We start from the raw sequence: 25,646 nt of genomic DNA, 5'->3' as shown, positions 1-25,646 counted from the left end.
CCAAGGATGCAGAGAGAAACCCTATCTCAAAAAAAAAACAAAAAAACATGGCTTCAGATTTTTTTTAATTTATTTATTTATTATGTATGCAGTATCCTGCCTGCATGTGTGCCTGCAGGCCAGAAGAGGGCACCAGATCTCATTATAGATGGTTATGAGCCACCATGTGGTTGCTGGGAATTGAACTCAGGACCTTTGGAAGACAGTCAGTGCTCTTAACCCCTGAGCCATCTCCCCAGCCTGGCTTCAGATTTTTAAAACAATATAATTTGCAAATACTTCTTGAACTTTGTCTTTACCTCAAAATTTTTGTTTGTTTTGAGGTAATTGTTCTTCTTAAAGTACTCTTCCACCAAAAATACACTGAGTAAATAACAAAGGGTTGTGTGTTGTCCAGGCTTTTGTCCATCTTCGGGTGTTTGCTGCACTCCCCCTGGCTGCAAGATTCCGTAAGGCCTCTCTGCGGGTCTCTTGTGTCACAGTCTGGCCTTGAACTTGTTTCTAGCCAAGGATGTCCCTGAGTTTATACTCCTGCCTCTACCTTCCAACTGCTGACAGTACACATGGGCCATTCCACCTGGTTTATGCTGAGATCAAACCTCTCTCCTCCTCCATACTAAATGAGCATGCCAGCCCAGCTACGTCCCTCCACCTCCCTGCCACTTTCAATGCCCTGGAGACTGGCCCTCCTAGCCTTGACAGGATTGAGGAACTCCAAACGGTGGGCAAGCCAAGTTTCTTTAGGGACTGTGTAAGTGGTTTCTGTCTTCCCTTCCCTTTGCTTGTCTTTGGATTGCAACATGTCTGTAGAGGGAGAAGCAAATGCAGAGTGGCCAGGTCTTGGCAGCAGGCTTGTTCTCCACCATTGGGCTAGGTCCAACAGCTCCTTTCCCAACCTCTGCCACACGCCCTTTACCTTCTGCCTTGCTTCTTTGCCTTCAATCCAGAGATGGTGGCCCCCAAAAAACTTCATATTGTAACAGAATCACTTAGAAAAGGAGAAACAAAGCTGCAGTGAGTTTTGCAAGCTGTTGTGTTTGCTTTTGCAGTTTTTCTACCTCTTCTCCAGAGTGATAAAAACAAGATTGAGTGGGGAAAGAGAGAGGAAGGCAATGTCACCAAATTGTCATTCCTTGTTAAATTCATAAACAGACTTCTTACATGTGCTAACCCTTCTGCCAGAGTACAGAATTAAAGACATTCGTAAATGGTGGTTTAATTTTGCGGTTTTGAGTGCGCAAGTGACCATCAGATATTCTTCAGTGAGGACATTTTCTCATTTCCTTCATTTATTCCTGTCCCTTGGGAAACTCTCATTTCCTTAGTCGTTCACAGAGCAAGAGACCTTAAAAAGCTTCTAGTCCAATCCCCGTGGGTTTAGGATGGGGAAACTGGCCTGGCCTGTGTGGGAAGGGCTTGCCTGAGGCCAGTCTGGCCTGGTCAGTTTCAGAGGTGGGATTGGACACTAGCCAGGCCTGACTGCTCAGAGCGCTTCCACTTGTGTGTGTCTGTGGACACCCCTTGAACATATAGGCAGTCTGTCATCTGACTTTTGCTTGTTAGAAGAAAGGGAGTCAGCGCTGTGCACCGCTGCTGGCTCCTTTATTCAGTTCTCACAGCGCTTGTTCGTGAGAGGGAAGCTCATCGCTGTGTCGCCTGGAATCTCATTATAAGGAGTAAAACTCCTACCTAAAGCAGGCGTGAAGGGCCTTACCTGGGAGCTAGGAGGCAGGAAGATCAGAGTGCAGGCTAGTCTGTGGGCACATACTGAGTTCAATGTCACGCATGGTCACACACGCCTTCATTCCTAGCACTTGAGAGGCAGAAGCAGACAAATCTGTTGAGTCTGAGGATTGCCAGGACTGCGCAGAGAAACCCTGTATGGAAAAACAAAAATAAGTAACTACATACATACATACATACATACATACATACATACATACATACATGAGTTCAAAGCCAGTCTGGGCTATATGAGACCCTGTCTCAGAAAGCAAAACCAGTATCATAGTGTCCCACAGTCAGCACCAGTTTCCACGCCAGGTGTGTTTAAGAAGGGATTCTCTTCTGCCCACCAGCTAGGCAGCTCTTCACCATCAGCACCTTCTTCACATCTGCTCTGGTCCTCTGGGTTTCTCAGCCCACTCTTGAGGACATTTCCAGCCCCCAGGCTGCTCACCTGTACAGTAGGGGAATAGTTGGGGCTCCTTGCCAGAGCCCTTCACCCCCAACAAGGGCTCACATCTCCAGGATGACACACAATGAACCAGGTGTGTTCTGGGCTTTCTGAGTGGGAGGAAAATGGATGAGCCGTTGAAATGGAGGCTGCTGTTGGCAGATTCATTCTGTAAATCAACATAAACAGCAGGTTTTTGCTCCAGGCTTCATTTCTCAGCAGGAAATCAGCATAGGGAAACTTCAGGCTGCTTCTCTGCCAGATCTACAGTGAAATTGCCTTCCCTCCAGCAAGAGGTTTAAATTGTTGAAAACTCTTTACCTAGCCCCAGCAGAGTGCCCTGGGAAGCCACTGACTGCCCTGGATTCTAGAACTGATGCAGACCTCACTGGGTTTGCAGAGCCTCTGAAGGGGCTGCCCACTGTCACTGTAAACCAACTGGCAGGGTGGTTTGCTTCTTGTTTTATTAAGAGAAAGAAAATTGCTATCTTTAGGTCAGCAAAGAAGCGATGTACAAGACTCAGGCAGGCTGTGGCGGGGCCCTCTTCCCTCTTTGCGGGAGGTGGTGAGCAGGAAGGAAGAGTTGGCAGGTGCTGCAGGCTACGGGGACCTGACACATGCCAGACCACTGCATAAGACAGCTTGGTCCTCCCTAAGGAGCTACATCTGCAGCCTTCCTAGGACAAGGCCACCCAGAGGCTTTTGTCCCGTCTCCGCTACCCACAAAACTGCCTTGCTCAGAATTGTGTCAGCGTAGTAATTCTAGGGTATCTGATTGCCAGAGATTTGGGTCTTTAAGAGATGTCTTCACTTCCTTTTTTGTCAGAATAGATTCAGAGGGTTCTGACTGTGGGCTGTGGAAGATGTGACTGGAGAGAGAGGGTCTGTGGGTTGGTCACAGGCCACAGAATTGAAATACTTTATAAAGACAAATTTGGGGCAGACTTGCATAGCATAGTGGGACAGGGAAACTTACCTCCCCCCCCAGACAGAAAATGCAGACGAACACAAGACCAAAGATAACCATGCTTGTTCTCCTGCAAGTTAGCACACAAAAGACCGTTAACTTGGTCACATTTAGAATTTTAATCTTTTTTTTTTTGCCACATTTTTAGGGGCTCTACTACATGCAGAAAAGTATCTTCTAGAAGTAAATTCTCTGGTGTAACAGGATCCAGCTCAGCTTCATGTGCTTCTCAAGCAACATCAACAGCCAGTAGAAGATTGGGGATTATGGCTCCTCCGAAGCCTGTAAATAGAGCGTTCCTCAGGCCTTCATATGCATTTTCCTAACAGCACTTCTCAGCACTTAGATCTTGCTTGTCGGCATCTGACCATCTGTGAATAGAAAGCTGTTAGTCTTGTTAACAGCATTTGAAGTTTTCACTCCTATCTATTAATATTTAAATGTATCTCTCGTGTGATAGTTCTTATTTTTAAATAAACATTTTCTTTGCTGCTGCTGCTGCAAATGTAGTGGCCATTGTTTCACAGAGCATCTGTAACAATGGCTGAATCATCTACCCCAGAGAAATTCTGAGTGTACCGCAGAAGCCAAAAGAAAAGGCAGCATGAGACATTGTGAAACTGTAGAACTTCTTGTGTGAGACAACCTCAACAAAAAGATCAGAAGACAAATGACAGAGAAAATAGAAAATATATTACATAATAATTTCTATAATGGTCAGAGTACCTATAAATCATTAAGAAAAAGTCAGAACAAAGGCTGTGAATAGGCTAGTCTCCGAAAAAGAAATTCAAATGGCCCACAAATATGTGAAAAATACTCTATCTCCCTAATTAATTAAAAGTACAAATTAAAACATGAGGTGCTGCTCTTTTGCCTGTCAAATTGTCAGCACTGAGGCTGGCTACAGTGTCGCACAGCTAGTACTTCCAGTGACTCGGGGGCTGAGCCGAAAGGATCACCTATACCTAGGAGTTCAGGGCCACCGCTGGCAATGGAGACATTTTTTTTTTCTTCAAAGAAAGAAGATAGACAACAACAGCGAACAAACACAAGGCTGCCTGATCTGTACTAGATTTAGACTAGCCAAATAGACTGTGCTTACAAGGATTGTTAACTAATGATATACTTCCTGCTTTGCCCTCCGTGTAGTTCCCAACTCCTTGACCTCACTCAGGAGAAGGGAGCTAGAAGCTTACAGACCACTCTCCTGAGACCTCAGAACTGACGAGGTCATACACCTGTGCTGAGGGACCCCTGCTTCCTGCCACCTCTGCCTGTTTAGCGGAGAGACTATCCAAATAAGTTAGCTGAGCGCTGTTTGCTTAATCTTCCAGAGCTGCCAAGCCATGACTTGAGTGGGTGAAAGAGTCCAAGGTCATTCTCAACTACGCCATGAATTTGACCACAGCCTATGCCACAAGAAACCCTGTCTCCAAAATAAAAGGATAGGACAGTCCTCCCAACCTCGAGCCTGGGGACTTTGATATGTCCAGAATCTAGCAAGCACAAGTGGCAGACACAGGCTTCACTCAGCTCTGGAGAAACATTCTAGTTTGGAGCTGACATAGAAAATGTAGCTGCCTTCTCCCCTAACTTGGCATCCATTCTGAGCAGATGCCCTGGGGACTGTACCATTCCATGTGGGCAACCCCAAGAGGAGGCAAGCAGAGGCAAGTGGCAGTGAAGCTGCCCTGGGCTGAGTCTAATGAGGATGTTCTGTGCAGCCATCACCTAAGGGAAGGCGAGAGACAGGTCCACCAGGAATGTCTTATCTGGAACCTTCCCCTAGTTAAGATGATCAAAAGGCTTGCCTCCTCAACTTTGACCAGCATCTATGGAACCTGTGTCTTATGCATACCCCCAAGACCCTTGTATTCCAGAGAACTTTTAGGTGACAGACCCCTAATCACTTCCAGAGACACGTGACCTTCCATGGCCTCACAGAGGAAACATCAAGAGTCCAGGCCACCCAGCAGCTTGTTTCTACTCATCCTCTACCAGCCCTGGGAAGCAGTTATCACAGTATCCTTTTTTTATGTAGGAAGCAGGATCCAGAAAGGTTATGTAACTTGCCCAAACACACACACACTAGGAAGTGGTAATAAGTATGGTAACAGGCCTCTGCCCTGGAGTCCCAGTTTGCATCTGTTTTTCCTGCTGTAATTAACACAGCCCCATTTTGTTCTACGAAGTGCTCCAGTTAGGACAGTAAATTATATGTGATCCAGGTCTCCATCCCCAAGAGTCTCTGTTCTTTCCCTAAGCAATCCAACCTCCTCTCCCAGCCCCATTCTTCCAAGCCTCAGGGGCCACCTGTTCTGACCTGCTTTGCTCCCTTGCAGCAGGCTTCAGGGGCAGCCAGCCTGCAGTCAGACTGCACAGCTCAGCTACGGCTTCTCCACAAGAGGAAATGGAGGCCCAGGACCCTCCCTGCTCTTCTTAACAAACTGCTGCACCTCTACCTCCCACCACAGCCTGGAAGACTCTCTCCATCCTTAGAAAGCTCCAGAAGCCCAGCCAAATCTCCACCTCCAAGACTGTGTAGGTGGGGGTTCCCATAAGCCTGGGAGTCCAGATCCCAATGTGGGTGAGGCCCCAAAGGCCTAGAGTCTAGACGGAGGAACTGTGGCCTGGACAGATTCCCCATGGAGCTCTGACAGCCTCTTTTTTGGGGGGGAAGGGGGAGTGGAAGGTTTTGGGGTTTTGTTGTTTTTTTGAGACATGGTTTCTGTATATAACAAGCTCTGGCTATCCTGGATTCTTGTTGACCAGGCTGGCTTCCAACTCACAGAGATCCACCTGCCTCTCCTACCACCCACGCCCGGCTTCTGACAATCCCGTGTGACCTCCCTCATGAGGACCAAAGTAGCAGTTCAGTGAGTCTCACACAGGAGGCAGCTTCTGCCCAGACCTCCAGGATGCTGTGGTTCCCGTGCTTAGCTCCTCCACGCTCTGAGGCAAGGGCTCAGTAGGCGCAGCTGTGCAGCACAGAGCAAAGCTCCAGAAACTAGACCTTGCAAGCTTGAGCTTCCAAAACATGTATCTCCTACTTTTTACCTCCCAGCTCATTCAGCCACGTGAGGAGGAAGGAACAAGATACACACTGGTTGTGGTAGCCTTTTGGACCTATTTTGATGATGGCTACGGTGAAAAAGAGCAAGACAAGAAGCCAGAATTCAGTTCACAGAATTGAACTGTGGGGTAGACCATTCTTCACCACCCTCATGATGTGGGACCTGGGGCAGGTCCCTACGACCAGGCAGATGTGCACATGGAGTTTGGTTTGGGGACCAACAGGAGTGTGCAGGGATAAATATATGGCCCCTAGGCTGAAGTCTGTACCCCCAAAAGACCTACCCGTCTCTGTGGATTCCACACAGGACCAGCCATACTCATACAAGGAGCAGTCTGGCCTGGCCCTGTCACAGTCCCTGCTGGGAGCAGTGTGACCCTTTGCCAAGGCAGAGTACCACCTTCCCCAGGGAAGATTTTCTCATGGGGGCAGAAACCCCAGGCAGTAGCCCTTGGGACATAGTGAAGCTTGAGTTGAGAAGTCTGACCTGGAGTTTCTGGACATTAGCAGCCTCTGACATTCTGACCTGGAAAGAAGGATACCAGAGACACCAAGAATTATAGCCAGAGGCCAGCTGAAGCTTGGCATCCTTGGGTCTCTTCTATAGGAAGGACCTTGAGCTCCCTTAACTAGGAAAGTGTAACCCCAGTAATGTCCTAGAGGAATGCCAGTGTCTTGTGGCTGTGCAGAAACACGTGCCCACTCGAGCTCCAGTAGACAACATCCCTTCACAACTGCCTGGGCCTGCTGCAAGGATGAAGACCTGAGCATCTAGGGCCAGCGCAGCTCTTGTGTCCAGGTAGGACCAGCAGGACACTGCCCTGACCTCAGAAATCTAGTGACTGTAAGCTCTGTGGCCTCACTGAACCTCTTTTTGTTGGTTGGTTGGTTTGGTTTGGTTTCTCTTTACTCCTGGCTGTCCTGGAACTTGCTCAGTAGACTGAGCTGGCCGTGAACTCAGTGATCCCCCTGCCTCTGCCTCCTGAGTAGTAGGATTAAAGGTGTGTGTCATCATACCCAGCTCACCTTCACCTCCTAAGTGCTGTGATTGCAGGTGAGTGCCGTTTTGCCCTACAAAACATTTCTGTATGTGCTCCAAGGATTGAACCTGGAGTTTCCTGCATGTTAGACTCTTGTCCACTGAGCCACATCCTCAGCCCCTTACATTGAGTTGAATTATTTCTTTTATTTTTAAAATTATGACCACATCATTTCCCCCTTCCATTTCCTCTTTTCAGACCCTCCCACATACTACTCCTTGCTCTTTTTCAAATTCATGACCTTTTTTATTCAATTGTTGTTACATGCATATATGTAAAACAACCTACAACCACTTGACTAAACCAGCATAACCCCTAACTACATTCCAAATACTTGTCCTTATAGCCATAGTTCAGTGCATCTTCACCCCTCATCAAAGAAACGGCTCTTAGCAACAGATAGAGACCACTACAGAAAACCACAGCCAGTGAAATGCAGAGGCATGCTGGAAATTTTATTGTCATTGTGGTTGGTGATGGTGGGGTCTTGAAGGGGTGATTGGCCTTCCTAAAGCCTTTCCTGTGGGCCCGTTCTGGAAGACTTTGTTAGTGTCCTAGTTTGCCTTCTGTCGCTGTGATAAAGACCATGACCAAAAGCAGCGTCGGAAGGAAAGGGTTTATTACATCTTACAATTCACTGTCCATCCTCCCATCATTGAGGAAAGTCAGGGCAGGGACTCAAGACAGAAATGTAAAGGCAGGAACTAAAGCTGAGACCATGGAGGAGTGCTGCTCACTGGCTCTATGTCAATGGCTTGCTCAGCCTGCTTTCCTGTACCACCCATGACTAACCTGTCCAGGGGTGGCTCCACCCTTAGTGGCCGGGCTCTCACACAACAATGAGGAAGCAAAAAAATGGCCCACAGACTTGCCTTCAGGCAGTCCCTCATTTGAGGTTCCCTCTTCCCAGGTGACTCCAGTCTGTGTCAAGCTGAAGGAAGAAAAAAAACTAACCACCTAGTCAGTGGCCTCACAAGCACATTATCGGAAAGCATGTTTGCTCCATTGTAGTTTCACTTTCTGCCACGAGTTCAAACCCCATAGACTTCAGAGCCATTAGCATTTTGAGCTAATTAAACTTTTTCTTTATAAGTGACTCTATCTCAGGTATTCCATTATATGTAGCAACAGAAAACAGACTCTTGCAAAACCCCAAGCAGGTCCTGCCACTGCCTCTACCTCTTCTCAGGCATTTACCTCTGCTTGTAGATGTAGGCTCTACCCCAGAGTGCTGGTGCATGTTGGAAATGGGTGCATACGTGAATGATGCTTGCCTGATGGGTAGGTGTGTGTATGGATCGAAGGCAGAGATCACTGGGGTGGGTGGGTGGGTGGATAGATGAGTGTTAGATAATAGATAATGAAGGGGGGAATCGGTGAGGGATGGGTAGATGAATTGATAGGTGGATGGATACGAGAAAGGGTGGGTGGATGAATGCATGAGATGTGTGAAGAGGACAACTGATGGCATTTGCCCAGACTCCCCTCACAAGGGAAAACAGCAGGAAAACGGGGACTTAAATCTGTGGACCATGGTACCCTGTGACCTATGGAGGCGATGGCCCAAGCCTCTGTGGCCTGGTTCCTCCCTCACTTCCAAAGCAAAGTTTCTTCTGGTTGGCCTCGGTGTTCCTGCAGTTCTTTTATGTATGTGCAATGTTTTGGGTGTGTTGGTATTTCACATGATATCAGATAGTTAGCCCAGCCTCCCATTTATTGACCTGAAGCTGACTCACTTATCATGTGCTTAGATGTATACAATCCACAGCATCTGCTTTCAGCTCTTTGTCTAACCCATGCACCTGCAGTTTGCTTAGATGTGGGGAAAGCTTTGTAAGGACCTCAGAACCATGGGGAGGATCAAACTGGGTCTTGGGTTCCACCTGCGCATAGCTTCAGATCTCAGCTGGGAAGGCAGCAGCCAGAGACAGTGGTTCCCATGCTGGCTGTAGCATCAACATCCTATGGCAGGAAGAAACAGTGAGCTCAGCATGTCCAGGAGCGTAGTCAGCCTTTCTTACATCCTTCCTGGTCTGTTGCTATGGTTTAGGACCCAGCATTATTAGCCTCTTGCTGAAGAAAGTGTAACGGGTCAGCCCTGGTGAGAATGGACAGCTGCTCAACTGCTGAGGTTTTAGTTTCCTGGACCTAGGCAAGACATTCTCCTCTTTCATAGCCCACGCTGGTCTCTAACTGGTGGGCTCAAGTGATCTTCCTGTCTCAGTCTCCCAAGTCCTGGGACCACAGTATGCACTGTTAGACCTTGCTTCCTCTTCTATCTTTGGTTTCACAGCAACAAAAATGAAGACTTTCACCAGCTGTGCTGTCTCACAGCTGTAATCCCAGCTCTTGAGAAGCTGAGATGAGGTTTGCCATGAGGTCAGCGCCAGTCTGGCTTTGCTGTGTGTTTTGAGTTCCAGGCCAGCCTGTGCTACAAAGTGAAACCTTGTCTCAAAACAAACAACAACAAAAATATACAGGTTTATACTCCATCGTCAGTGTTGAAATGCCTGTCCTGGAGCACACAGCGTTATGAACATAGAAGTGGACCACCCCTGCACTGAGGTGATTTCTTCAAACAAACTCCTCATAAGAGGGACAGGACTCGGAGCCCTTCCAGTTCTGAAGTCTATGGGGTTGGAGGACATTTGAGAATCTTATGTATCTTAAGCTGGCCTTGGACTTGCCAGGTAGCCAGAGATAACAAACTGCGTATTGTACCTCCAACTCTCAAGCAGGAGCCTCCCAGGCGACCACTGTCATGCCTTTGGCTGTGTCCCAGCTTTGTACAGTTCTGGGGCTCTGGAACCCAGGGCTTCAGGCACGATAGGCTGGCACTACACCAACTGAGCTACATCCCACTGAGGCATGGGGTCTCACTGCAGCCCTCTAGCCCTGAACTCATCATGTAGCCCAGGCTGGCTTTGAGTCTGTAAACATTCTCCATCTTCAACCTCCCAAGTGCTGGAATTACAGGCACGAAACCCCATACATCATGCACAGCCCAAAGTCCATCTTTTTTTTTTTTCCTTTTAATGGTGCTTTGTATGGAATTTAGGGCCTTCCACATGCTAGGCAGGTGTGCTGAGCACTCTATCCCAGTCCCCAAAGTACGTCTTAAAGAGATTGGTGACAAGGAACAGGCCCACCAATCCCAGCATGCACTTTGCAGAATACTGGAAGCAAAGGAAATTCTTAAAAACTTTAGAAGCAAGTGTGAACTGACATTTTCCAGGCCTTGCCAGCCTGTGGGGTCAAGTAAGGGCAATCATCACCCCAGATCCGCCCAGAGCAAAGCTGTCTCCCTGCTGGGCCAGGCAAATGCTGCTTCTTGATAAGGTCTGCTGAGGATTCTTCCAGAGGAGCTGTAGGCTTTCTACAAAACCAGGGTTATAATATTTGCTTCCACTTCTCTGCTTAGAGCCCAATGGGATTCACCCACCCTGTCTAGGAACAGACAGCTCCTGAGAGGAGGTGACCCAGGCTCTCCTACCAATTTTTTTTAGTAGGGAAGACTGTCAAATGGACTCAGGTTACTTAAAGTTGAAGTCCAAGTTTACTATTTGCTGTGTGAGCTTGAGTGTGTTGCTTAACTTATCTGTGCCTCAGAGAGAGAACAACAGCATACCCTGTGATGGAGATTGTTCTGAGCCCTGCCAAGATAACGTGAGCGAATTTCTGAGGTGGGAACAACAGCTGTCAAAGGGGCTAGTGTCACCAAAGTAGGTGAAGCAACTGAAGAAAGCCTGGCTAGTTCACTTGCAGGGATGTGCCCGCCTGTCTGAAGCCAGCAGGCTGCTCCTTCCTGGACAGTCAGGCCCTCCCCATAGCAGGAAACAAATAAGATGCCGAGAGAGCACAGTAGGAGTGAAGCCATGGGCAGTGGTGTGTTACAACATGAGTGAGTCAAGAGCTGCCTGGGAGCCTGGTGGGAGATAAGCCTGGGAGATGCAGGGTAGAGGACCTGCCTCGCACTGGCAAGGCACATGATCAGTGTGGCACTGGGCAGCAGACCAGGGGAGGAAGAGGCACACTCAGTCCCTGCAGCTCAGACTTTCATAGCTAGGAGCGGTGGGCTAGCAGAGTCAGGCGCCGGCTTATCTCCTCACTGAGTGTCCTGCTTCTCTTGCCTCAGCTTCCTCTCTTGCAAATAGAATTCCATCCAAAGGAGGTAATGGCTGTTTGGCCTGTCTCCCATGTGGCCGAACCAAGGAACCCAGAAACCTAGGCTTGTGGGTGGTACCTTCAAGGCCAACTCTCCCTGAGCACAAAGCAGACATTGCCCTTCCTCTCCTGTGTTTCTCGGTCTGTTGGGACATCAGAACCACAGTCACAGTACACACACCCCTCCCCCACCCCAGCCTGCACTGTCCAGGTTCCCAGTGCTTTCCAGGAGCCGAGGCGAGGCTGACAGACTCCATATACATTGAGGGACACTGTCAGCAATTCCTGCTGGACAAGTCCTATGCAAAGAGGGGTGATGCCAAGCCATGGTCCCCAACACAGGGATCCTGAGAGATGGACACAGGGTACATAAAGAAGAGGGAGAACTTAGCAGGAAAAGACCAGAAAGGAATGGCTTCGCAGCTTCAGGATTGTAGGAAAGAAAGTCTGGAGTCCAAAGATGGCACTGATAACACACACTCACGGAAAGCAAAAGTTGTCAAGGCAACTTTGACTTTGCAAAAACAGTGTGGTGAATTGCGTTATTCAGGACTGGGGTCTGTTTTCATGATCTTTGAGGGAGGAATGGAGGGAATGGGTAGGGTCCTGTGGCAAAGCTTTTGCTTAAAATGAGGTGGGGAAGTTACAAGATAGTATTACAAAGGTGATATTCCTGTGGTTTTTGGTTTCTGGGTGTTTTTTTTTGGGGGGGGGGCGGTTGAGACAGGGTCTCACTACTTGGCTGGCCAGGAACTCAGGAATCTACCTGCTGGGACCAAAGGTGTATGCCACCACACCTGGCCTCCTGTGATCCTTTGTTTTTGGTAGACAAGACTGGACTTCATTTTTCTTCCGGTGAGATTCCCTTCTGGTTTCCTAAATTCCAATATGGCGTTTGTTACCTTGTCTGGCAGATCCCCTCATGCTTCTCCCTCTCTGGGCTTTGTTCTTCCTTCTCATTTCCCACATCTGGGGCCTCAAGATGTTATTTGCTCTTCCCTCTTAAAACTAAGACTTCTGAGCCACCTGGCTAATGGAATAAGTGAGAGGCCGTCAGAATTCACTGGGCTTCCTCTGGTCACCAGGCTGACAGCATCAGCTCACCCCTAGGTAGGACAGGATGAGAACAGAGCCAAGAACCGATAATACCCAGGACACGTTGGCCAATTGTTCTCTCCAGCTCAGCCACCCACTCATGGCCCAATAGCTTCTTCCCAGGGCAGATATGGGATCCTCCCAGAAAGGCCAGAACCAACCAACCAGTCACTCTCCAGGTACCACCCCAGACTGCCTGCCTTCTCTATGCCACTGAGATACCTAGACCACTCACCCAGCCGCTTGGGCCAAGGTCCCCAACAAGGCCCTCACTGGGAGCCCTGCTGGAGGCTGTAAGTGGGGCACAGGCAGGGAAGAGGTGGTCGGTCACCTCCTGGGTCCTCATGAAGTTTGCAGCTAAAGTCTCCAGAAGAAGGCCAAGACTATTTCCTCTGTGAAGCCCAGCGGGGCTTCTGGTGGCATGGACAAAGACCTTTCTGCCCTCAGAGATGGACCACCCAAGTCCTAAGCCACAGATTTGGAACCCCATAACTAATTCTTCAACCCTGCTTGTTGGAGACTGTGACCTGGGACAAGCCACTTCCCATCTCTGGGCCTCAGAGGCCTCACCAATCGAATGGGGGTTTAATCAAATCTGCCCACCCACCTGGGAATTCCAAGGCTGCCTCAGGCCAGGTACTGTAAAGACTTACGTAAGCAGTTGCATGCCTTCATTGACTAGAAGGTGATTACCTTGGGCATGAGTCAGCAGTCCTCAGCCCCAGGCCTGCACGCCCACATCACCTGCATGAGGCGGCCATCCAGCCCAGACCCTCAGAACACACATTCTGAGGGAAGCGAAGCCCAGGGCATACTTCTGGAAGATGTTGCTTGGAAGTTGAGAAGCACAAGTTGTTTGGAGAAGCACAAGTTAAAGGAGATCTCAGACTCCTGCCCATACTTGACAAAATGAGTGATGACAAGATGGGAGAATGAGTCCACAAGCCCACAAGACAGACAGCCTCTGTTGGGATGCCCCAGAGCTTGTTCCCGGGCCACAGGGTAGCATTGGTCCAGAGTGGACACTGTCCTGGCTGGGCAGGATCAGCCTGGGGCACAGGGCATTGAAGGGATAACCAGGAGGCTACAATGTGGCCCCAGATGCCTCAGTCCAGCTCAGCTCTGCTAGGGGCCTAGGACAGAATCTCAGTATGTAGCTTAGGCGCCAGGTTGAACTCCTTGCTAATCCTCTGTCTCAGCTTCCTGGTGCTGGGATCACAGCCATAAGCTACTAAGCCTGGCTTTCACAACCATATTAAGGGCCAGATGGGTGAGCTGGCTCCTGTGTCAGAATAAGCAGGGTCTGGAGGGGTTGGCTGACAGAAGACAGGAACTTGCATGAGAGCCTCATGGCAAGTGGCAAGGCCAGGGAGGAAATCACATGAGTGACTCAGGAAGGGACCACAAGCCTCTTCCTGAAAACTGGCTCCTGAGGCCACAGCAAAGTGACTGAGGCTGGATGGCAAAAAAGGGATCCAACAGAAGCAAAAAAAAGCTTGTAAGGGATTGGGCTGTACCCAGAACCTCAACAGCACCTGGCTACCTGGCTAGGGGCTGCCCCCAGGACATACACATATCTAGAAGGTAAAGCAGGGGCAGAAACTTGAAAGCATAGCATGAAAGCAATGAACTCAAAGAAAAACAACAGTCACGAGTCCATGAAGAAGACTTACCCGCCCACAAGTCCCAAAACACAAAGCTGGGGTGGAGCATGTACCTGGCTTGAGTTTGTCTTACTGGTATGTGACTTCAAATTCATGGCAATCCTCCTGTCTCAGCATCCCTCCCAAGTGCTGGGTTACAAGTGTATGTATGGGGGGGGGATGTGTGTGTGTTTTGGGGGGGGCTCATGAGCCTTGCTGCTCATGTGTTGGTCCTGGCCCCACCTTGTTTGAGACAGGGTCTCCAGCTAGCTGGTGAGTTTCCAGGGGTTCTCCTCTCTCAGCCCCACTAAGATTACAACCTTTCACCACGCCCAGTTTGATGTAAGTTTGTGAGAATCTGAACAAGCACTTCACCCTCCGAGCCACCTTCTCAGCTCCTAAACTTTGTACGAGAAGAAGAAAGCACAGTAGCACAAGCCTTTGGTCACATTATTAAGGAGACAGAGCAGGTAGACCTCTGAGCTTGAGGCCAGCCAGAGCTACATAGTGAGACTAAGACTCAGAAAGTAAAAATAAAAAAGGAAGACTGCACCTAGAACAAATAATCATGCCCCCAGTAAAGAGATCAATGCAAGGGTTCAAGGACAGGGATCTATTTTGCTTCCTGTTGCTGTAACAAATGTCACAGCCAAAAGCAACCTAGAGGGGGGAGGGTTTGTCTCAGCTCATGCTTTAGGTAGCAGGCCGTCACAGGGAAGGCGTGAACACGCTGCTCACTAGCTTGCCCTGGCTCACGTTCGTACAGCCCAGACTCACCCGCTTACGGATGGCCCACCCACCCCTCCTATACCAATTAGTGATAAAATGATTTTTCAATTTCCCAGAGACATGCCCACAGGCCACTCTGGTTTAGGAAAGCCCGAGGCTGAGTTTCTTCTTCCCACGTGACTCTAAGTTTGTGTCAAGTTGACAAGAACTGTGCAGCACAGCCAGCCTTGGTTAACATGAGTTCAGGACTAGCCTGGGCTACATAACATGTTTTTTAAAAGCAAGCAAACTGAAGGGAGCTGCTGTTCTAGGGATGTAGCTCAGTTGGTAGAGTGCTGCCTGGCAGGTACAAAATTCTTGATTTGGCCCCCAGCACTGCATAAAACCCAGTGTGGTGGCACATACCTGAAATCGCAGCACTTGGGGAAATGGAGGCTGGAGGAGCCAGATCCACATCGTTGTTAGCTATAGTAACTTTGAGGTAAGACTGTGGACTTGAGTTCCAAAAACGAGAGGGAGGGGGAAAGCAAAAAGAAAACACAAGAAATAAAAATAAATAAATAAAAGATGAAGTCCGGTGGTGGTGGCGAATGCCTTTAGTCCCAACACTCAGGAGGCAGAGGCAGGTGGATCTCTGTGAGTTCAAGGCCAGACTGGTCTACAGAGTGAATCCAGGACAGCCAGAGCTACACAGAGAAACCCTGTCCCCAAAACAAAAGAAGATTGTTGGTGGGTAAAGTGTTGGCAGTGCAGGCACGAGGACTAGACTTTGGATGGCCACCACCCACGTAACTGCCAAGCAGGAGTGACAGCCTGCTTGTAATCCCAGTGCTTGGGAGAGGAATCCCGGAGCCAGCTGGCTACAGACCAGCAGAGTAGGCAAGCTCTGGTTTCAAGTGAGAGCCCCTGCCTCCATGGGTAAGGTGGAGAGGGACCAAGGCGGACACCAGGCATCACCTCCAGCCTCCACACATGCACCTGCCCCTGCCTTGTTCACCCACACACCTGTGGAGACACGCACACATGGGCACACACATGAGCACACACACAACCACACACAAAGAAGCAGAGGGAATCAGTGTGGCCTCAAGCCTTTTCACAGCATTCCGTGCTAGAAGGCAAGAGTCTTCAAAGTTGCGTAGACGAGGAAGCCAAGAATACTACACCCAGTGAAGTTGTTCAGATTTATAGAGAACATGGAAAGGTCAGAGAAAATAGCACCCATGAGCCCTTTTTGGAAGTAAGACTAAAACTGCTCAGCAATGAAATCTAGCTAGCCGTTTAAAAAGGGTGCTTTTTTTTTTTTTGCATTAAAATCCTGACTCTTGTACAAATATAAAATGAACACATGTCAAAAATTTTACTTAACTTGTTAAGTAATTAAGGAATGAGTAATATATGACAGCTGGTTCAGAGAAAATTGGAGCACATATATGTAGGCAAAGAAAGAATGCTAAGTAGATTTACATATACATGCAGAGTTGACCGACGCCCACAGGGCAGCGAATGATTGCATTGCATCGGGCACCATTCATTTGTGTTTCTGTGATGACGACCCTCTGCATGGCTGCCAGATTCCACAGCTTTGGTTTGACGATGACATATATCCCCCAGAGTATGAGGTAGCTGGAGCTCAGAGTCTAGCTCACTGATGGAACACTTACCTAGCTTGTGTGAGGCTCTGGGTTCTATTCCCAGCACCGAAGGAAAAAAAAATAGGTAATCCAGAGACTGAGGTGTGGCTCAGCGTTACAGTGTGTGTTTAGCATGTGTGAGGCCAAGCTGTCTATTCCAGAAAAGATAAAAACCTGGGAGATGGGGTCTAAGTGGAGGGGAAATACAGAGAGGGATCCTTTTCAGTCCAGGAAATGATCCTGTCCTAAGTGAGGCATCGGTTTTGTTTTGTTTTGTTTTTTTCTTCTGTGCAGTTTAGGTTTTTTGATCAACTTGACACAAGTCAGAGTCCTCTGGGAAAATGGAACCTGAATTGATGGAATGCCTCCACCAGGCTGGCCTGTGAGCAGCTGTGTGGGAAACTTCTTGACTAATGTGGGAGAGCCCTGCCCGCTGGGAGTGGTGGCATCCCTGGGAAGGTGGGCCTGGGTTGTATAGAAAAGTGGGCTGAGTGAGCCATGTGGAGCAAGCCAATAAGCAGCACTCTTTATGGCTTCTGCTTTGCTTCCTGCCTCCAGGTTCCTGCCTTGAGCTCCAGCCTGGCTTCCTTGAGGATGCATTCTAACCTGTAAGGGAAATAAACCTGTGCTAGCTGCTCTTGTTCCGTGTTTTACCACAGCAACAGACAGAAAACATTCTCCAAGACAGGATCTCATGCAGCTCAGGCTAGCCTTAAACTCAAAATCCTCCTGCTTCATTCAGCCTCCTGAGAGCTAGGATTACAGCACACAACATCAAATCTGGCCTCTAATGTTTGTGTGTGTGTGTACATTCATGTGTGTGCATGCATGTATGTGTTAAGCCAGAAACTGATGTCTGAATGTCTTCTTCAATTGCTTTCTACCTTTTGGTTTTTCAAGACAGGGTCTCTCTGTGTAGCCTTGGCTGTCCTGGACTCACTTTGTAGACCAGGCTGGCCTCAAACTTACAGAGATCCGCCATCTCTGCCTCCCAGAGTGCTGGGATTACAGGCGTGCACCACCATGCCCAGTTCATGATAATTCTTAACCTTAAAGAAATTATTAATAAAACAAAATATCTTGTGAAAAGATTGATCCAATATTCAGCAATTTGTATTTTTTTTTTCTATAAAACTCAGTCCTCTTAAACTAAGTGCAATAGCATCTGTAATCCCAGCACTCAGGAAGCTGAGGCAGAAGGATTGCTGCAAATTCACAGCCAGCTCCAGCTACATAGTGAGGTCCTGTCTCAAAATAACAACAGTAGAAGGGAACAGGCTTGAGAGCTCGCCTTCTTTTCTTGGTGCTGGGGATTGAAGCCTGGGGTTCACATGGAGACTGATCTCTGTGAGTTTGGGGACAGCCTGGCCTACATAGTGAGTGCCAGGGTGGTGAGAGGCTGTCTCAGAGAGACAGAGAGAGGAAGTGTTGATGTGGCATTCACCAGACTCTGCCATAGGACAATGGCTGTGGGGAGCATCTACTTTGTATCAGGAAGTTCTTCTAGAGCTGGGAATAGAGCTGACAGCAAAACAAAACTTGCCACTAGGCTGGCCTTTCTTTCTTTTGTTTTTTCTTTTTTTCTTTTTTTGTGGGTGTATGTATGCTCATTCCTGTGTGCTACAATAGATGTTTGGAGGTCAGAGGTCAACTGTCTAGAGTTCATCTTTCTTGGGCTAGAGAGATGGCTCAGCAGTCAAGAACACTTGTGGCTCTTGCAAAGGACCTGATTCAGTGGCCAGCACTCACACAGTGGTCCACAGCTCTCTGTAAATCCAGTCTCCAGGGTATCTGATGTCTTCTTCTGACCTCTGTGGTACTAGGCACACACATGCTACACATACACATATGCAGGAAAAATACTCATACACCCAGCACAAAGTAAATGCATCCAAAAAGAACTTCTAAGGGAGTTAAAAGTTCTCTTTTCACCGTGTGGATCCTGGGGCTCTAGCTCAGGTCCTCAGATTTGATGACAAGTACCTTTACCCACTGAGCCATTCTGCCAGCCAGTTTGTTTTTGAGACAATGTCTCTCTATCGGACTGGTCTCAAGCTAGGTAAACTGCCAAATATGGCCCTGAACTTCTGATCTTCTGGCCTACTCTCCAAACTGCTAGGATTACAGGTCTCTGCCACACATCTAGTGTGTGAAATGCTGGAAATTGGGTCCAAGGTTTCCTCCAGACTGGCCAACACCACCAGCCGAGCCGTAGCCCCAGCCCCTGTTTGTTTGTTTTCATGGCAAAGTCTTGATATTTACTGTGGATGACCTGGAACTCATGGCAATTCTTCTGCCTCACCTTCACACTCACACACACACAGCCCTAGGATGAGTCCTAGGAATACCCGGACCCAAGAGTCACACCGTTTTAAGCTGTGTGAGTCATGCAGTTTAATGTAAATAAGCTTTTCAGGAAGACAGTGTGAGAACCAGAAGTCTCTGAAGGTCACAGCTGAAGATAAGATGTCTGGTGCGAACGGAGCCCTAGGACGTGTGCCTGCTGGACTCCCAGCTCTCTGGAGCAAGATGAGCTGGGGTGTAGCTCAGTTACCTGTCATGCTCAAAGCATTGGATTTGGCCCCAAATTACACACATACACACCACTCACTCTTGTCTGGCTGGGGTGCCTGAGGACTAGGAATTGCTGAAAAAGGCAAGTTGGTTCTCAGGCATTCAGCCCTCTTAGAAGGAGGAACCCACGACCTGTGTTGCCAGAAATATCTGCCCTAAAGCTGGGCTCCTAAGCCCAGGTAGTTACCTTCTAGCTAGTGTCAGGCAAGCTGCAGAAGGTGTAGGACACACGGTCCCTGAGGTCCTTCAGCCTCCCACCCTCAGGAGCAGAGCCCCAGGTTCTATCCCAAACCTGCAGCTTCGCTCAGTCAGGACGGAACTCCCCTTCCCCTACGCTCATAGAAAGGCTGTCTTCTTCCAACCTTCTCCCCAACTCCAGCCCCTCCAGGAAGACATTCCCCTGATGGTCACTCCTTGATGCCCCTTGGGCCTCAGGCTCCTGAGCATCGTGGGAAGGTCCAGCCCTGCCTTGTCTTACTGGCTCTAGCCCCCTGTGGGGCCTCATGCCCAGCAGGCAGGAAGGCAAGCGGGCCCCTTACAAGACAATCTCCACCAAGTTCCCAGAGCTGGGGGGTTTCCTCATCTGCAAAACATGGGTGAGGCAAGTGCCTTGACAGGAACAGGGGAGATAATGGGGGGAGCCTAGCTATTTTTAGTTTGTTTTGTTGAAATAAATGATGAGACCTGAGCTCAAAGGACAGGCCAGTACTAAGTGACAGAAGAGGCCAGGCACCATGGTCCACATGCCCGTAAACCAACACTGGGGAAGTTATCTTTTGTGAGAAGACCGGGCTCCTAGGGAAATAGCATTAGCTGTTTGGGACACCATGGAGGTTTTTTGTTGGTGGTGGTTTTTTTGTTTGTTTTTGTTTTTTGTTGTTTTGTTTTATTTTTGAGATGGGGTTTCTTTGTGTAGCCCTGGCTGTCCTGGCTCTGTAGACCAGGCTGGCCTTGAACTCGGAGAGCTGCCTCCCTCTGCCTCCTGAGGATCAAAGGCATGTGCCACCACACCTGGCTCATGGAGGATTCTTGACACGGCAGGGCCTGGACACCAATGTCAGCAGGGCTGCCTTCCTCAGCCTCATCTATTATAGCTCAGATTCCATGCCCTGTTGAGAGCTGTCACCCCACATAACCTCCACCATCTCCCCCAAAGCTGCCTGAACCATGCCTTCTAAGCACCTCCAAGAGTTTCCTGATAAAGGAAAGCCTAGGCCAAGCCCCAGCACAAGCACCCTTCCCAAGACTGGTGGGTGAACTGAGGTCACCCCCACCCTTAGCAGGGCAGGTGAGTGTCAGAACCAGGGGAGGGCGTAGGCTGTCAGCTCCTCGTCTCAGTCACTGGAAAGACAGCCTGAACCCTTCCCCTGTACTCTACCATCTGCTGCACTTCCAAGGCGGCTCAGCATTCCTGACACAGAGAGGTGACAGCAGGTCCCAAGCTCTGGGGCTGTGATTCATCTCTGCAGGAAATCATGGACCCCGCCCCATCCCACCTAACAGTTCCCATCAGGCAACACTTCTCCCCACACCTCCCGACAGGGTTTCTCTGTCTGTGTAGCCTTGGCTGTCCTGGACAACCTTTGTAGACCAAGCTGGCCTCCAACTCACCGAGATCCGCCTGCCTCTGCCGCTGCCTCCCAGAGTGTTGGGATTACAGGTGTGTGCCACCATACCTGATTAGGTCAGTTTTTTGGGACTATCTCGGGTCTTGTGTAGCCCGAGCTGTCTGTAATTATTTTTTTTTAATATTTATTTATTATGAGTGCTCTGTCTTCACACACTACAGAAAAGAAAATCAGATCTCATTACAGATGTTTTTGAGCCACCATGTAGATTGCTGGGAATTGAACTCAGGACCTCTGGAAGAGCAGTCAGTGCTCTTAACTGCTGAGCCATCTCTTCAGCCCTCTGTAATTCTATATTACTGTGGATGACCTTGAACTTGTGACTTTCCTGCCTCTACCTTGCGAGGGCTGGAATTACGGGTATGGGCCTGGATTTTTGCAATGCTGGAGTAGGAAGCAGGGCTTCAGACCTGCTAGGCCAACATTCTACCGGCTGACCTCCATTCCTAGTCCCATTTCACCGTTACTGAGGGCCTGCTCTCTGCCAGGCTTTTATCTCATCTGGGAGGTATGGTGTCGCCTTGTTACAAATGAGGAAACTGAGGTAGATTGTGGAGAATAAGTCACAGGGCTGGGGTCTGGCAGGGCCATCTGGCTCCTAAGATTTCCACCTTCCATCTCTCTCTGCCCCAGACCCTGTGCCAGGCAAGGTGGGAGTCAAGCAAAGTGGAGAGACTGAGTCTCTGAAGAATGTGGAGAGCTGCCTGCTAAGGTATTTGTGGCAGCCCCGTGGGGATGGAATAAGCAACTAGATAATATGTATTCATATTCATGGAGGTGCAAGAGCAGCCCCAATGAGCACCTCTGCAGAACCTCGCTTTTTAAAAAGGCTCCCAGCACTTTATTTGATGGATGCCCAGAATCTCGGGTCCCCAGCTCTCAGACGCAGTTTACTTCAAGTCTTTTGCTAGGGAAGCCATGCTGTGATGTCCGGTTACATGCTGGTATGTGCAGGAGAACTGAACAGGCCAGGCCCTAGCAGGCCCCTCACCCAGGACTGACCCAGGCTCATCCAGAACTTCCCAGGAGCTGACTTGAGAAGGATGAGCCGGCTTTCTTGTCGTGAGAGCGTTTTCCCTGGGCCTCAGAGGGCAGTTATGGGTGCCAGCCTTGAGGGCTGAAGGGACACAGCTGTGCAGGACAGATTGTCAACAATGCAGCCGAGTGAGCCTAGCTTAGCCTTTTGGAAGAAGCCTGGCCCCAGCTCTGAAGGAGACCCAAGGAAATGGGTCTTAGTCTGGACTCACCACCCTGCACCCCTCCTGGGTGAACTTCAGAGACTGTGACTTTGGTCCCTGCTGGCCCTCTGCAGCAGTGATTGTGTTTTGTTCCCTTCACCAGTCGGGGCCTCTAGGTTCCCCCTGTACCCCTGTTCCTGTGACTCTCCTTCCAGCCCTGGCATCTGGGGAGCTCAGGAGAACTGTGGGGTCGTGCCTTACTCTTGTCCCTCCACAGCCTGGACCAAGCAGACAAGGAGAACCAGGGAGATGGCCCCGTGGGTAAAAGCGCTTACTACTACGTAAGTCTGAGACCTAAGTTCAGATCCCAGGAACCAAGTAAAGGCCAGTCACAGCAGTACGAGTCTGTAACCCCATCATGCCCACAGGAAGTGGGAAGTGGACACAGGAGAGACTCCTGGAGCGGGAGAGCGAACTTGTTTGGCTTAAACAAGGTGAGAGGTGAAGACTGACACCGGAAGGGCATCATGTGACCTCCCCACAGCCGCAAGACACATGCACGCCTGCACACCCACAGACACACACAAGCTGGAGGCTGCGGCCTCTCACACTGGGCCAAGGGACACCACTGTCTTGCTACGTCACCTTGCCTGTCCTGGGTGAGCCTTGAGCATGTAGCAGCACTCCTCGCACGAGCCTCTTGAGTGTGGGGTGACAAGTGTGTATCACTACACCCAGTCCCTTTTACTCTCACTTTGTAGACCAGGCTAGCCTCGAGCTCAGAGATTCGCCTGCCTCTGCCTCCTGAGTGCTGGGATCATAGGTATGTGATACACGCCTGGCTCCTTTAATTCTATGTGGACTTTCACGTCAGAGTTTTGTTGTCGATTTGTTTTGTTTTTGTTTTTGGCTAAATGGTATAAGAGCTTCTATATCTAGGACTAGCAACTTAGTGTATATTATATTTTGAGACAAGGTCTCATGTAGCCCAGGCTAGCCACCAACTCACTAAATAAGCAGAGGATGATGATGAGCCGCTCACCCTCTTGCCTGTATTTCCTAAGGGCTGGGATCAGGCAGGCTCCACCACAGCTGGCCACATGCTCAAGCTTTAAGGGAAAAGATGCATCCCCAAACAGACCATTTTTTTCTGAAAATGAGATCCCGGTCTGCCTGAGTCAACACAGTAAGAATGCCTTAATCCTTAGGAAAAACACCCTGAAGAGGCTGGGCTATAGTTCCGTGGCAGAAGTCTTTCATAGTTCCTGCAAGGCGCCATGGGTTCCATCTTTAGTTAATCAGCTGATTAACTAATCAGCCCTCTGCCCACTCTTTTTTTTTTTAAACAAATCCATACCACTCCCCTTGCTGAGCACAATTTCCCCTCCCCCAACTCCTCCTAGATCCTCTCCACCCACCTAATATCACGCCTTTTTTTTTCTCTCTTTAGAAAACAAAAAAGCAAGCAAACCAAAAAAAAAAAAAAAAAAAAAACGGATTTAAAAAAAACATACACACACACAAACAAAAAACACAAAATCAGAAACTATAATATACAACCGAAAGACCAATAAGACAAAAAAAAAAAAAAGCAAACAAAGCAATATGAGACACAAAATCTACAAAAATACTACAAAATCTACAAAAATATAATATTTTGTGTTGACATCTGCTGGGCACGGGGCCTGCCTTTAAGTGTAGTTAATATGCCCAGTGAGACTCCACTGGGGAAAATTCTTTTCTTTGCAAGAAGGTGTTAACTGCAGAAGGTTCTTGGTTAAGGGTGGGAATCTGCTCTGGGCTTGGGCTGGGAGCCTGGCTGGCTTGAACCTGTGAGGTCCTGTATGTGCTGCCACCGCCTCTGTGAGCTCAGACGGGTATCAGTCCTGCGGTACCTGGAAGATGCTGTTTCCTTGGTGCTGTCTACCCCCTCTGGCTCTTACAATCTTTCTGCCTCCTCTTCCGCATAGCAACCTGATCCCTGAGTGTTTCAAAATCTCTCACTTTGCACACTGTCCAGTTGTCCATCTACTGTGATAGGAAGCTTCTCCGATGGTGGCTGAACAGGGCACTGATCTCTGGGTATAGCAGGATGTTATAACCTAATGACATGCTATGTTCTTCTAACAAAACAGTAGTATTTGCTGTGGTGGTGCATGCCCCAATTCCAAGGAATCTGACACCCTCACAGTAATACACATACAACAAAATTAAATAAACTATGAGGAAAGAAAGAAGGAAGGAAGGAAGGAAGGAAGGAAGGAAGGAAGGAAGGAAGGAAGGAGGTATAGGAGGATGTCATTATTCAGGAGGTGAAGCCGCTGACCCAAGCAGGTGATCCAGCATTCTTGGACCTACTGTAAGGCCCTAAGAGAACAAAGCCCATACAGCAGGAGGCACTTTAAAAAAGCACTATTTTTTTTCTTTTTTTGAGACAAGGTCTCACTATGTAGCCCTACCTGGCTTGGGACTCACTATGTAGACAAGGCTACCCTCAAACTCACAGATCTACACCTGCCTTTGCCTTCCGAGGGCTGGTTCTAAAGGTAGTGCATCCAGGCCAGGCACCTACATCACGAAAAGCTAAGCTACGCTTACTATCGCTGCACTGACTTTGTATTTTTTTTTTTCTTTCTTTCTTTCCTTCTTGGAGACAGTATTTTCTCTGTGTAACCCTGGCTAGCCTGGAACTCCCTCTGTTTACCAGCTGGCCTCAAACTCAAAGAGATCCTCCTGCCTCTGTCTCCCGAGTGCTGGGACTAAAGGTGTGCACCACCAAGGCCAACTTGCTGTTTTACTTTTCATTTTCATGTGTATGGGCGTTTTGCATGCATATATGTCTATGCAACACATAAATGCATACCAAAGAAAGCCAGAAAATGGCACCAGATCCCCTGGAGCAGGAGCTACAGAGCTTGTTACTTGCTGCCTAGAAGCTAGGAGTCAACTCCCAGCCCTCTGGAAGAACAGCCCGTTTTCTTAACCACCGAGCTATCTCTCCAGTCCCTTTAGAGGACATTGCCTACTCCCATCATCCCTCATGGCTTTCCTGTCTCAGCAGAGCACCTTACCATCCTCTCATTGAGGTCCGAACCAAGGAATCATCTTTGGTTCCATGTTGGGCTTCACCCCATGTCCAACTCTTCATCCAGCTCTGCCTAATTTCTCTATAGCCACATCCACCTGCCATTTGCATTCAAGGCTGCTCGCTGCTCAACTGGACACTGCAGCAGTCACTGAATGGACACCTGGCCCTTCGGTCTTGGCCCCTGCTGGCCAGTGTGCTGGTCACAGCCCCCTTCCCACCTTTTCTCCTCTTGATGTCTTCCAGGAAAGCTGGGCGCGGTGGCATAGCCTTGAAATAGCAGCACTCCTGCTATCCAGGTGGCTCAGCATACAGAGGTGCCTGTCACCCGAGTTTGAGTTTGGTTCTGGAACCCACAAAGTAGAAGGAGAGGGCTGATTCCTAAAAGTGGTTCTCTAATTTCACACAGGCACCATAGCGCCTGCATGTGTGGCGCATGGCCATGAAAGTACACACTAAATTAATTAATAATTAATAAGAAACTGAATCCCAACAGTTGACACACAAAGGCCAAAGGATCAGAAGTTCAAGGTCATCCTGAGCTATGTGTAACCCTGTCTCAAAAACACAACCAGGGATAGAGAGATAGCTCAGAGGTTAAGAACACTCTCTGTTCTTCCAAAGGTCCTAAGTTCAATTCCCAGCAATCACATGGTG

The 25,646-nt window shown here is 48.9% G+C and overlaps 1 protein-coding gene and 1 long non-coding RNA gene across 2 annotated transcripts in view; one reads left to right on the top strand and one right to left on the bottom strand.

The window, feature by feature from the left end:
* Blm (BLM RecQ like helicase) overlaps nt 1-3,652 on the top strand; it is an 82,795-nt gene extending 79,143 nt beyond the window's left edge. The window contains exon 22 of the mRNA XM_021645303.2: nt 3,292-3,652. Within this exon, the coding sequence (XP_021500978.1) occupies nt 3,292-3,469 (178 nt within the window). The 3' untranslated portion in view covers nt 3,470-3,652. The remainder of the gene's footprint in view (nt 1-3,291) is intronic.
* Nucleotides 93-25,403, bottom strand: LOC132647246 (uncharacterized). The gene is made up of 5 exons (XR_009585601.1): nt 25,211-25,403; nt 3,153-3,514; nt 2,180-2,345; nt 1,715-1,877; nt 93-988 (listed from the first exon to the last, which is right to left on the bottom strand). It is a non-coding gene; the product is annotated as an uncharacterized LOC132647246 (long non-coding RNA).
* Between the last annotated feature and the right edge of the window lie 243 nt (nt 25,404-25,646).

Source organism: Meriones unguiculatus, chromosome 14 (genome assembly GCF_030254825.1).
Source record: "Meriones unguiculatus strain TT.TT164.6M chromosome 14, Bangor_MerUng_6.1, whole genome shotgun sequence".
In the NCBI taxonomy this organism is placed as follows: Eukaryota; Metazoa; Chordata; class Mammalia; order Rodentia; family Muridae; genus Meriones; species Meriones unguiculatus.
Note: the sequence above shows the minus strand (reverse complement) of the source record. Positions and strands in the feature narration are given on the sequence as shown.